This window comes from Petaurus breviceps, unplaced genomic scaffold (genome assembly GCF_028583685.1).
Source record: "Petaurus breviceps papuanus isolate PSGF00001 unplaced genomic scaffold, PetGlider_PUasm1.0 90925, whole genome shotgun sequence".
Taxonomy (NCBI): Eukaryota; Metazoa; Chordata; class Mammalia; order Diprotodontia; family Petauridae; genus Petaurus; species Petaurus breviceps.
In genome coordinates, this window is record NW_027187380.1 from 36,417,721 (window position 1) to 36,431,799 (window position 14,079).

A 14,079-nucleotide genomic window follows, 5' to 3' on the forward strand; every position below is an offset into this window, starting at 1 on the left:
CAGTTCTATGCAAAGTTCACAGATTTTCTTTTAATGATGTCTTCCTCACTAGACACATAACTTGCTGAACTATTTTACAATTTAAAATTTAATTATAATTATTTATTTTATCATTTAAACAATATAGTTCTAACTTACAGACATTCTCTTCTTAAATAATGCAGTAGTTCTATTAAATAATTGCTCATTAGTATTTTCTATTACTTTTTATTGCTGGGAAAAGAGTGGACTTCTTGCTTATTTTTGTATCCTCTGCACGGAACAGTATCTGGCAAATAGTAAGCACTTAATAAGTGCTTTTTTCATTCATTTATTATTCATCTATACCCAGATCTGAGGGCATTACGGGTCCTTTTCAGGGTTGCTGATCCTGGTGACTGCTTAGGGTGAGTCAAACTGTGTAACAGCCAAGTTGGTATAACATACAAATACGTATTCTTAAAATATTTCTTACAGCTACAAAATTTGTATTAGGAACATAAAACTTGAAGGGATACTGGTCAAAATCCAGAGTAATAAAATACATTTGGTATGATACTATGTATGTTTATGTATATGTTTACATGTGACTGTATCTGGAAGGATATATGTATGATATATGAGAGATAAATAGTATAATGGGACAGTAAGACGAGAGAAATAATGATGGAACTTTCCTTATTCCTTTTTAGGAAAGAAACTTGGTTACACCTTCAACAATCAAAACTTCCATAATGTGTCCTTGGGTCAAGGACAAGAGGTAGTGGCAGAGGCTGCATTGGATCTGGCTGCCAAGAATGGTCACTGGGTTATCTTGCAGGTATCACCCACTTTAAGCCTCCAACCCTAATTATAGAGGCTCACATAAACTTTACTGTCCCTCTTCTATTTCTTCTGTCCTCTTAGTAAGTCTGCAACATTGGGATAAAGGAGTAATACTTTGTTTTGGTTTCAAGAAATTGATTGTCAAATTTGATTTTGAATTCCATATTCAGTTGTCTCCTTATTAGTTTTGGTTTCAAGGGCTGGGGAATGTACCCTTTTTTTTTGAGGAATCTTCTCCAAGAGCAGTAAATCTAGGAGAAAAGAGGCTGGTGGCCTCCTGATCCTGTTAAGTTGTCACAGCACTGGAAAGGAAATGGCTTTTCCATAAGCCGGGTACTCTTTTGGTGGTGAACTTGTGATTCTGAACTCTGCTTGGCAAGGGGAACAAGAGACTTGCTTATTATTAGCCACTCTTGTTCGCAACTCTGACCAGTAACAGAAAAATTACAAACCCTGTGCTGACTTGGACACATTCAAATTTTTGAGCCTTCATTCACTCAGAATTCTGTGGGGTTGCGGGGGGGAGGTCCTATTCTTGCTTACTTTGCAATTCTGAGGTTTTGAATTTAATTACATGATGCCAAAGATCTAGGGTGCCTGCTTATTTGATTGAAGGAAGCACTAGAACAGTTATGTCAAATTCAAAATAGAAACTGATCTCTGTAGGCTGCATATTAACTTAAAAAACCACAAATTAACATTATCTATGTTGTATTGTACTTTAATTTTGTTACACATGATTAGAAAATATTTATATTTTAATTTAGTTCAGTGCACTCAGGGGTTTTTTGGCACTGCTGGCTGGGAATTCAATACTTCTGCAATAGAATATTATGCAGACGCAATCTATGTAAGCATTGCTTCCTTCTTTGCTGATGCCTGGAGACCCTGGCAGGGAACTAAAGAAAAGGAAATACATACACTCTGAAATTCTTCTGGCTTGTTGCAAAGTAACTACCCCTAAAGCTCCCTAATCATTCTAAGGAGCTCTTCAGGGGAATTAGAACACAATAACAGACTTTCAGGGGTCAGAAAGCACTTATTAATGTCCCTAGACTCTGAGGCAGCTTAGTAGAGTACCCTAAACTGCCCCAAGGATTTAGGTCCTACCTGGCATGGCTTCAAGAAACATCTTGTCTTAGATCTGCTTTGGATTCAAGTTGATCTTTAAAATCCAAATTCTAAATCCTCTGGATCTTCCAGAGAAACACATTGGTTCCAGACATTCTCTAAGGTTCTGAGCTAAACTGAACTAAAATCCTTTAGAACTCTACTCCAGTGCAGCCTAGAATCTTTTGAGTCTCCTTGAAGACCAGGGGAGTTATACTATTAACCTTTATGAAATCTTCCAGATAAGGACCCAGGCCAAAATTAGCACAGGCTATTCCCTTCTCCACACAGATACTGCAATACCTCCCCACTTTGCTCACCTCCTCAACCCTCGGGGAAATTAGGACTCTTAGGATTATCCTTGATTTATGCACTACAAGCACCTCCAAGTACACACCAAAAGTTTCCTCTACCTGGAACCAGACAACAACATGAATGTGTTCCCCAAAGAATCAACCAAGTATTTGTTACTCACTCATGGGTCACTGGCATATGTTTACAATTGGAGATTTGGGCTAAAATATTCCCTTTACTTTATAAATACTTGGACTCTAGTTCAGGAAGATAATCATGCCTCTAATGATCTATAAACCAACCTGGAGACTACAAGGAGTTTTTAGCCTAGTTGGTTACATAACTCAGTTACATACTCATACATACTCACACTCACATGCATATGCATATGCACACATACATATTAAACTCTAAAGGACTAGTGATTGTTAAGTGAAATAGAGCACACAGGAAAGAGAGATCATTATGGACTGGGCTCATTATAAAAATATTTGTGGAGCAGGTGGATGTTGATCTGGAAATCTGAGTAACTAGAAAAGACATTTAAGGCTAGGAGGGAGGGGGGACATCATAAGCAATATGGAATGTAAAACCTAGAAAGAACCTTAAAGATCACTGACTCTACCCTTCCCTCACATTGTATGGAGTAGAAAACTGAGCCGGAACAAGTGAAGTGATTTACCCAGAAAATAAAATTCAGAATTTGAACCCACACTTCTAGATTCCTAATTTAGAACTATTTCTGCTATACCAGGCTTGAGATCATGGAAGAAGTTGAAAGTTAGGCCATGGGAGTTTCTATTTGATGAAAGAAAGAGAGAAAGAGAGAGAGAGAGAGAATTAAGGTACTTACTATGTGCTAGGATACTGAGTATTGAGGATACAAATCTAAATAAGACAAACTGTCCCTAAGGCGCTTACATTCTAATGGGGGAAGACAACATATGAAAGGGAACTGGAAAGAGGGGGAATGTAGAGAGGAGAAGTATGCTCACTGCAGCATAGTATAGAAATGGCTAAGAAGTGGCATGGAGGCCTAGTTCCAGGCAAGATAAGGCAAAAGTTCTCCTATCAGAGACAATATCCCAGGGATAAAGTCTAAGTTTCCAGTTCAGGAGAGAGAGAGAGATGATGGCCAGAGTGCAAACAGTGTGATATGTAGATGTATAGGAAATGTCATTGTTTATTCTTGATTAGGGAAGTAGCATGATGAAAATAAGTTTTAGGAAAATTAGTCTTAGAACAATAGGCAAGATGAATTTAACAGAGTTGAACCTCAAGATAAGGTTAACCACCTCAGTGATTATTATTAGGGTCATCTAGGCACAAAGTAATAAAAGCCTGGATTCTCTAGTGGTGATTCCTTAGGGAAAGGCCCAGGCAACCAAAAGATTAAGGAGGTTCTCTCTAGGGAGCTGTCTAATTTAGTTGACCTAAAATTATGATAGGTTATAAATTCTTGGAAACCAAAATCAAGGTCAGACCTTTGTTGTCAGCTATAGTGGCTGCTTCAATGCTAACAGAAAGCATAGCAAATAACTCTCTTCTTGTTAGAACATTCACCTGGTAGCCAAATGGCTCAGTTCCCTTGAGAAGAAGTTGGAACAGCTCAGCAAGAGTAGCCATCATGAGTTTCGGGTCTTCATGAGTGCTGAGCCTGCAACCTCTCCTGATAACCATATCATTCCTCAAGGCATCCTGGAAAGTTCGATCAAGATCACCAATGAGCCTCCCATGGGCATGCATGCGAAACTGCACAAGGCCCTGGACAACTTTACTCAGGTACCATCCTGGGAGAGGTGGGTAATTTGCTTCAACAGTCCCAATGCAAATTTGGGATCTAACTATAGAATGTGCTTAGAATGAGGTCTGCCTGTGCCAAAGAGAAGGGAAGTGTCCAGGACCTGTTCTTTTTAAACTAATCTTTATCCTGTATCTGTTATGTCCCTAATAATATTTCCCTGGCTCAAAATGAGGGGGAACCATAAATCTTACATGCATTTTTCTTTGGAAGTAAATGGGAATATATCACAAAATAAGTGAATTGCAGAAGGGATGTCCACATCCATTTAATACAACCCATATGCTTCTAGACTCAGCTACAAACTTTGCAGGAAAGGGAGCCCACTATCTTCTGAAGCATCCCATCCCCCTTGTGGACAGCTGTAATTATTAGGAAGATTTTCCTGACATTAAGCCTAAATTTGTCTTTTTGCAACTTCATATTTTCCTGGTTTTGCCCTTTGGGGGCAAACAAAACAAGTCTAACCTCTCTTTCCCATGACAGCCCCTCATGTACTTGAACATAACTATAATGATCCCAAAAAAGGGTTTTTTTTGGGGGGCAGAGAATGAGAACAGGCAAAACATCACTAATTCCTTCAACCTATCAGAATATGGCACAATCTTATTAATCTTTCCCATTATTCTTTTATCAATCTCCAGTTTATCAATCTCTTTCCCAAACTGAAGTAACCAGAATTAAACATAATACATCATTTTTGCTCATACCAGCACAAAGTACAATGGGACTCATCTCCTCTTTCCTGGAAGTTGTGCTTCTCTTAATGAAGCCTGAGAGAGCATTAGCTTTTTTTTTGGAGGGGGAAGAAGGGGAAGGCTAGCATATCATACACTGCTTCATGTTAAAAACCATTTAAAAGCCCCAATTCTCTTTCAGACAGACTGCTATCTAGCCCATATCATACTTGGAAAGTTGATTTTTTTAGCTCAAGTACAAGACTTTACATTTATCCCAACTGAATTTCATTTGGTTAGATTCAGTCCAGTCTTCCAGCCTGTCAAGATACTTTTGGGTCCTGTCATCCTGTAGGTTGACTTTCCCAAGCATGCTGTCTATGCCTTTATCCAAATCATTACTATAGATCCTAAGCTTAACTATTTTGAGAGGAAAATTCAAGGGCCATTAAAAAAAAAAACTGGCCTCACCCAATATGCATGTAGTCATGAGACATTTCTGTGACTGACTTCATTTTTGTGATCCTACTCTGAACTTATTGCAACATTTTAACATGGAATTTCTTCTGTTTGTACTTAGAGATATATTTTTTTTAATTTTCAGTTCCAAATTCTCTTCCTCCCTTTAACTGTTCCCTACTCATTGAGAAGGCAAGATATTGCTCATTACACATATGGAGTCGTGTAAAACATTTCCACATTAGCCATGTTGTCAAACAAAAAGAAAAAGAAAGAGGAAAAATGTACTTCAATCTATACTCAGAGTCTATCAGTTCTGTCTCTGGAGGTGGATAGCACTTTTCATCATGAGTCCTTTCATCATGGATCATTGTATTGATCAGAGTAGCTAAATCTTTCATAGATGATTATCATTACAATAGCACCCTGTCTGTGTACATTGTTCTCCTGGTTCTGCCTACTTCACTTTACATCAGTTCATACAAGTCTTCCCAAATTTTTCTGAAACCATCCCTTTGATCATTTCTTTTAGCAGATATCCTGGGATATCTGTCCAGCCATTCCCCAATTAATGGGCATCACTTCAGTTTCCAATTCTTGTCACCACAAAAAAGAGGTGCTATAAATATTTTTGTACATATGGGTTTTTTTCAAAACCTTTTTGTTTGATCTCTTAAAGGCATTTTCAAGCATGAGCTCATTTTTTAAAAATCAAGAAATAAAATACAATTAAATTCTCCAACAGGCCTAATCAACTTGAATACCAACCCTCAGAAAATATTGTTAAGTTTGCATTGGCCTCTGCTTCATTTTCAATTCCTGGGAGACTATGGAGAATAGTATAGGGTCAGGTTGATTATATAACAATCATAGTTCCCTATGAGGACTCCAGAATGAGGGTAACAAATTTGAAGGATAGAGAAGATGTCATAAGCTTCACCTTCAAAAAAACTTTTCTTAAGTCACTTAATATTTGCCTCAGTTTACTCATCTGTAAAATGAGGATAATGCTTATTTCCCAGGATTGTTGTGAGTATAGAATGAGATAATATTTATTAAAGTGTTTTGCAAACCTTTGAAAAAAAAAGAGCTTTTTGGGCGGCCAGGTGGCTCAGTGAGTAAGAGCACCGGCTCCAGTGTCGGGATGACCTGCTCAGATACTCAGCACCACACCCAGAAATAACTGGCCGTGTAACCTTGAGCAAGTTACTTAACCCCGATTGCTTAAAAAAAAAAAAAAAAAGAGCTTTTCTTGTGAGAGTCTTCATTTCCCTTTCTGACTCAGTGAAAAAAGTGTGTAGAATTGCCCCTGGAGAAAACCTATGGTTGAGATTGTCCTAAAATGTGTCAACAATGGAAACTGTTCTGCTACCAATGCATTTATTTTTGAATACAAAACATTCAAAAGAAATAAAAATTCATAAGCCTTTCCAGGCTGGAGTATTTCTCCTGCTCAAAGGCCAAAGCATGTTTTAAAATTATGATGTTCTAATGATGCCATGGCAAGGTGTGACTATTTGATTTATGCAAAGCAGGCCAAGCAGAAGCTTTCAATGCTAGTCTACTATGTAGCCCTTCATTTTACAAATGATCAAGCTAAGACCCAGAGAAGTGATTGTGACTGGCCCAAGTTCCTACAGGGAGTAAACTAAAATTTATCTCTAAGCTCTTGACTCCAAATCTTCCTGAATTCTTCCCATTATATTACTCCTGATTTGAACAATATTGTGCTTTGAAATCTGAAGCAATTGTATTTCTTTCAGGATACTCTGGAGATGTGTAGCCGAGAGACAGAGTTTAAGAGTATCTTATTTGCACTTTGTTACTTCCATGCTGTAGTAATAGAAAGGCACAAATTTGGACCTCAAGGCTGGAATCACTATTATCCTTTTAACACAGGAGACCTCACCATCTCAGTGAATGTGCTCTATAACTTCCTTGAGGCCAATGCCAAGGTAAGGATAATGAATGAGATCCCGGATGTTTACACTAGAATCAGTAGAGCCAAGTCTGTCCTTTCTATAATTTCAACTCAAATGTAAAATATATTGCCATTTTCTAGTGGGAGAAGAAAAGCAGTTCTAATGAAGGGCTATCACCCAGAACTTTCTAACTTTCTAAAAAGAGACATGGGACAATGACCCTGATATGAGTGCAAGGTACATATATTAGGTAACAACCAATCTGTGTATAACAAGGTTCGTGCTAAACTATATTTAGCAATCTCATAGATTATGAGTCTACCTTATTGTCTAAAGTGCTAAGCAACACTTCTCAGGTAGTCTTCAGGACCAACATACCAAGTCTTACTCTTCTCTATCTACTACTGACTTTCTAATTCTCTACCCAAGTTCTAAAGCAGTCTAATGCTCTGTTCTGATATTTCTTCATACATTAATAGAAATGTAGAACCTCTTTGATTGATTAATCAATTACCTCTGAGTCCCCAGCCCAGTTTAAAAATAAGCTAGAGAAAGCATGTATGCCATAAAAGATTTTGTTCCTATTTCAAATTCAAAGGTTTAGACAAACACCAATATTTCTGGCTATATAATTTATTGAGATGGTAATGAATGATACAAAGATATATTTAAATATTTCAATGGAGTATCATCTACAAGAAAAAACAGAGCTATATGATTTGCTTAGAGATCCTTAGATATTGAACAAAACATTATCAGAAACCATAATTTTAACAAGATAGCAGGATACAAAATAAACATTCAAAAAGCACTTGCTCCCCACTCTATAAATAGATATATAGATGTAGCTATATACACACAATATATATATACACACATGTATGTATGCATTATGTATATAGCCAAAAAAATCTAGCAGAAAGAGAAAAAAAGAAATTCCATATGGAAATCACAAAATATTTGGGAATCTACTTACCAGGATATACATAGGAAAGATATGAATACAATTACAAAACAAGCTTTAAAGAAACAGAAGACAAATTTTTGGAGAGGTATTAATTACTGATGCTTGGGGCATTCTAATATAATAAAAATGGCAATGATACCTAAATTAATTTTAGATGCAAAGTCTTACCAATCCAGCTGCCAAAGGACAACTTCAAAGGACAATAACTTGTAACAATTCATCTGAAGGAATAAATGGTCAAGAATCTCAAGGGAAAATAATGAGGTGGAAAAAAGTGGGATGTAATGGTTCCTAGCAGCATCAGGCCTCAACTACACTTAAAGCTATAATAAGCAAAACTATCTTAGTTAAAAAATATAGAAAAGTTGATAAATATCACATATTAGAAACTCCAGATGTTAAGTGACATGTTATTAAGTAACACAGTATTTAATAAGCACCAAAACATAAACTACTGGGGTAGTTTACCATTCAGTAAAAACTGTTGAGAAAATTAGAAAATGGCCCGGGAGAAATTAGGCTTAGAGCAACATCTCCCAATGTGTACCATACAATAAACTTCAAAGTGATGTATGAGCTATATATAAAAAGATATATCATATGCAAATTAGAGGAGAACTGAAGGACATACTTTTCTTAACTGAATAGGGAGAACATTCTTGACCAAACAAGGGATAGAAATACTCATGGGAGATTAAAATGGATAATTTTATTACATAAAATTGAAAAGATTTTGCATAAACAAAATCAATGTAATTAGAAGGAAAATAATGAAATGGGAGGAGGGTGTCTTTGTAGCAAATTTTTCCAATAAAAATCTGGTGATCAATATATATAAGGATTTGATTCCAACATAAAGGAACAAGAGCCATCCTCCAACAGATAAATTTATAAGGACTATAGAAAGCAGTTCTAGAGGGATGAAATTATCAATAACAACATGAAAACATGTTTTAAATTAAGCAAACTTAAGAACACAAACTGAATTTACCTGATATCTATTAGATGGGTGAAAAATAACAAACAAACAAAAAGGAAAATCAACATTTTTAGAGAAACCGTGGGAGGACAGACATACTAATGTCAGGCTGTAAAGTCATTCTTGAAATCAGCTTAGGGGAATTATGGGACTTATATGACTTAGAACTATATGCAAAAAGTCACTAAAAGCTACCAGAAATACTATCACTATGTAGTTATCTCTAAAGAGATCAAACACAAGAGCCAAGATGGCAGAACATAAGCAGGCACTTTTCTGAGCCCTCCATAAATTCTGTCACCAACCTTTAAAAAATGAAGCTGAATGGATTTTAGAGTGACAGAATCCATTGGGAGACAGAGCGTGGCACATTCCCAGTTCAGGAAAGTACCCACGTAGGACTGGGCAGGGGGAGGGCGGAGCACGTGGGGGTTGCACTAGGTCCAACCTGAGAGCAGAGCATAGCAGAGTGACAGCAAGCCCCAGCCAGCAGATTCACCCACTCCAAAGGTGATTTGCAGACATCTCACTCGAGATGGAGGATTGGTTGGAGCTGGGTAAGAGAAAATACAGGGCCCATGGCAGCAGCTTCTCTTGTGGCTATCAGCCCACAGCCTGAATGTTTAAAAATCACCTACCTGAACTTCCATGAGCCAAGATGGCAGAATAAAGCCTAGCTGCTCTAATCCCCCTCCCTAACCCTGAAAACCCAGAGATTAATGCTCCACCCAGTAAAAAATCCTGATATAATGGAAGCAGCTACAGGCTTGCTTGGTAGTCCTAGAGGAAGGATGTGATTGAAGCTGTGACTAGCCTGAAGTGAAGGGCAGGAGGCATCCCAATACGCCCCACCTCAGCTGACCAACAAGAGATCCTAAAGCCCATGGGGGTAGAACCAGCAAGTACTAACAACAGAAGTCCAGGTGTGCCTTAGCACCACCAAGGGAATCTGCAGACACCAGCACTGCCAGCCACCAGCTGCTGAGCTGTATGCCAGGGGCACAGAGGCAGAAACCTGAAGTGGCCAGACCATCCCTCCTCCACACATTACTCTGTGAGCCTCAGGGTAATCCAGGGGAAACACTGAGAGTCCTGACCTTGGCCTGTCTAAACACCCAGAGGCTACAGCACACAAAGTCAACAACCAGGCCCTTAGCTCCAAACCTGAGAAGTGAATCAGAGCCCTCTGTACCCCAGAAGGGGTATGCCACATGAAGAGGCATAAAAACATGATATAGGAGAGGGAAAGAAGGGAGGGAGATGAACATCATATGAACTTTATTCTCATTGGTTCTGGTTCAAGGAGTTATCAACATAATCAGTTAAGTTTAGGATTCTAAAGTGAAAAGACACAAAAACTCATTATAGTAGAGGAAAGAGAGGGAGGAAGAGGAGCATTGTACAAAATTTACCCTCATTGGTTTGGGTTCAAGGAGAGAATAACATAGGTAATTAAGTATAAAAATATATTGTGCCCTATAGGCAGTAGGTTAGAAAGAAGGAAAATAGTAGTAAGGGAAAAGGGTAGGTAAAGAGAGGTGGGGTGCATAGGGAGGGAATACTGAGGGAGGCAATGGTCAAAAGGAAAACTCTTAAGGGGAGGGGAGAAGGAAGAAATAAAAACATAAACAGGGGAGGGAATAGGTTGGAGGGAAAGACACAGATAGTAATCATAACTGTGAATGTGAATGGGATGAACTCTCCCATAAAATGGAGGCAGATAGCAAAATGGATTAAAAACCACAATCCTACAATATGCTGTCTACAAGAAACACATTTGTAAAAAAATTCCTAGAGGAGAAGTTAAGGAAATTAGAGGAAGAAATAGATAGCAAAACTATACTAGTGGGGACCTCAATCTCCCCCTCTGAACTTGATAAATCTAACCTCAAAATAAACAAGAAAGAAGTTAAGGAGGCAAATAGAATTTTAGAGAGGGTAGATATGATAGACCTCTTGAGAAAACTGAATGGGGATAAAAAGGAATACACCTTCTTCTCAGTGGCATATGGCACATACACAAAAACTGACCATGTACTAGGGCATAGAAAGCTCACAATTCAGTGCAGAAAGGCAGAAGTATTAAATGTATACTTCTCAGATCATGATGCAATGAAAATTATATGCAATAAAGGGCCATGGAAACATAGACTAAAAGCTAATTGGAAACTAAATAATTTAATCCTAAAGAATGAGTGGATCAAACAAGAAATTATAGAAACAATCAGTAGCTTTGTTCAAGAGAATGACAGTAATGAGACAACATACTAAAACTTGTGGAATGCAGCAATGGCAGTTCTTGGAGATGTTTTATATCCCTGAATGCATACCTGAATAAATTAGAGAAAATGGAGGTCAATGAATTGGGCATGCAATTGAAAAAGCTAGAAAAAGAACAAATTGAAAATCCCCAATTAAATACTAAATTAGAAATAATGAAAACCAAAGGAAAGATTAATAAAATTGAGCTGGTTTTCTAAAAAAAAAAAATAATAAAATTGGTAGACCTTTAGTTAATATAAGAAAAAAAGAAAACCAAAAAAATGAAAAGGGTGAATCTACCTCCAATGAAGAGGAAATTAAAACAATAATTAGGAATTATTTTGCCCAATTGTATGCACATAAATTTGACAATCTTGGTGAAATGAATGAATATTTACAAAAATATAAGTTGCCCAGATTAACTGAAGAGGAAGTAAATTACTTAAATAAACCCATCTCAGAAAAAGAAATTGAACAAGCCCTCAATGAATTCCCTAGGAAAAAATCTCCAGGGCTAGATGAATCTACTAGTGAATTCTATGAAACATTTAAAGAACAATTGATTCCAATGCTTTACAAACTATTTGGGAAATTTGGAGAAGAAGGAGTCCTCCCAAATTATTTTTATGATACAAATATGGTAGTAATACCTAAATCAGGAAGAGACAAAATGGAGAAAGAAAATTATAGACCAATTTCCCTCATGAATATAGATGCAAAATTTTTAAATAAAATATTAGCAAAATGACTACAGCAACTTATCACAAGAATCAAATCACTTTGATCAGGTAGGATTAATTCCAGGAATGCAAGGGTGGTTAAATATTAGGAAAACTATCAGTATAATTGATCACATCAACAACAAAACTAGCAGAAACCAGGCTTTTAACAAAATACAACACCCATTCCTATTAAAAACAGTAGAAAATATGGAAATAAGTGGAGTCTTCCTTAAAATAATAAGTAGCATTTATCTAAAACCATCAGCAAGTATTATATGTAATGGGGAAAAGCTAGAAGCACTTCCAGTAAGATCAGGGGTGAAACAAGGATGTCCACTATTACCCCTCTTATTCAGTTTAGTACTAGAAATATTAGCAGTAGCAATAAGAAATGAAAAAAGAAATTGAAGGAATCAAATTAGGCAAAGAAGAGACTAAGTTACCACTCTTTGCAGATGCTATGATAATATACTTAGAGAATCAAGTAAAAGACTACTCGAGATAATAAATAAATTTGGCAAAGTTGCAGGATATATAATAAAACCTCGGCATTCCTATATATTTCTAATGAAATCCAACAGCAAGACATAGAAAGAGAAATTCCATTTAAAGTTACTATAGACATTATAAAATATTTGGGAATCTACCTGCCAAAACAAAGTCAGGACCTATATGAACATAGTTACAAAACATTTTTCACAAAAATAAAGTCAGATCTAACTAATTGGAAAAAAATATCAGCTGCTCATGGCTGGGTCAAGCTAATATAATACAAATGACAATTTTACCTAAATTAGATTACATATTTAGTGCCATACCAATCAATCTACCAAAAAATTACTTTGTAGAGCTAGAAAAAATAATAGCAAAATACATTTGGAAGAACAAAAGGTCCAGAATATCAAGGGAATTAATGAAAAGAAATGCTAGGGAAGGTGGCCTAGCTATACCAGATTTTAATCTGTATTATAAAGCAGCAGTCATCAAAACTACTTGGTATTGGCTGAGGAATAGAGTAGTGGATCAATAGAATAGATTGGGTGCATGAGACTCAGCAGTCAATGACTATAGTAATCTACCCTTTGATAAACCCAAAGACCCCAGTTTGGGGATAAGAACTCACTATTTGACAAAAACCTCTGGAAAAACTGGAATATAGTATGGCAGAAACTGGTTATAGACCAATATCTAACACCATATACCAAAATCAAGTCAAAATGTGTTCACAATCTAGGTATAAAGGCTGATACTGTAAGCAATCTGGGAGAGGAAGGAATAATTTACCTGTCAGATTTATGGAGAAGGGAAGATTTTATGACAAAACAAGAGGTAGAAAGCATTATAAAATGCAAAATGAATAATTTTGATTACATTAAATTGAAAAGTTTCTGTACAAATAAAGCCAATGTAACCAAGATTAAGAGGGAAGCACAAAATTGGGAAAGAATCTTTACAACCAGTGTCTCTGAAAAAGGCCTCAAATCTATAAGAATACAAGTCATTGGGGCAGCTAGGTGGCGCAGTGAGTAGAGCACCGACCCTGGAGCCAGGAGGACCTGAGTTCGGATCCGGCCTCACACACTTAACACACACACACACACACACACACACACAAACTAGCCGACCTTAGGCAAGTTACTTAACCCCGATTGCCCTCAAAAAAAAGAATACAAGTCATTCCCCAATTGATAAAATGGTCAAAGGCAGGGCAAACAGGCAGTTTTTAGAGGATGAAATTAAAGATATCTATAAGCATATGGAAAAAATGCTCTAAATCATTATTGATTAAAGAAATGTAAATTGAAACAATTCTGAGGTACTACATCTCACCAGCCAGACTGGCTAAGATGACAAAACAGGAAAATGATAAATGCTGGAGAGGATGTGGAAAAATTAGAACACTAATACATTGTTGGTGGAATTGTGAACTCAGCCAACCATTCTGGAGAACAATCTGGAACTATGCCTAAAGGACTATAAATATGACCCAGCAATACCACTTCTAGGGTTGTATCCCAAAGAAATCATAGAAGTGGGAGAAGGACCCAAATGTACAAAAATATTTATTGCAGCTCTTGAAGT

General features: G+C 36.9%; 1 protein-coding gene across 1 annotated transcript in view; it reads left to right on the forward strand.

Annotated features, from left to right (window-relative positions):
• DNAH9 (dynein axonemal heavy chain 9) overlaps positions 1 to 14,079 on the forward strand; it is a 531,344-nt gene that overhangs the window by 481,894 nt on the left and 35,371 nt on the right. Inside the window, exons 62-64 of the mRNA XM_069076799.1 lie at positions 672 to 799; positions 3,763 to 3,990; positions 6,909 to 7,100. Of these exons, the coding sequence (XP_068932900.1) occupies positions 672 to 799; positions 3,763 to 3,990; positions 6,909 to 7,100 (548 nt within the window). The remainder of the gene's footprint in view (positions 1 to 671; positions 800 to 3,762; positions 3,991 to 6,908; positions 7,101 to 14,079) is intronic.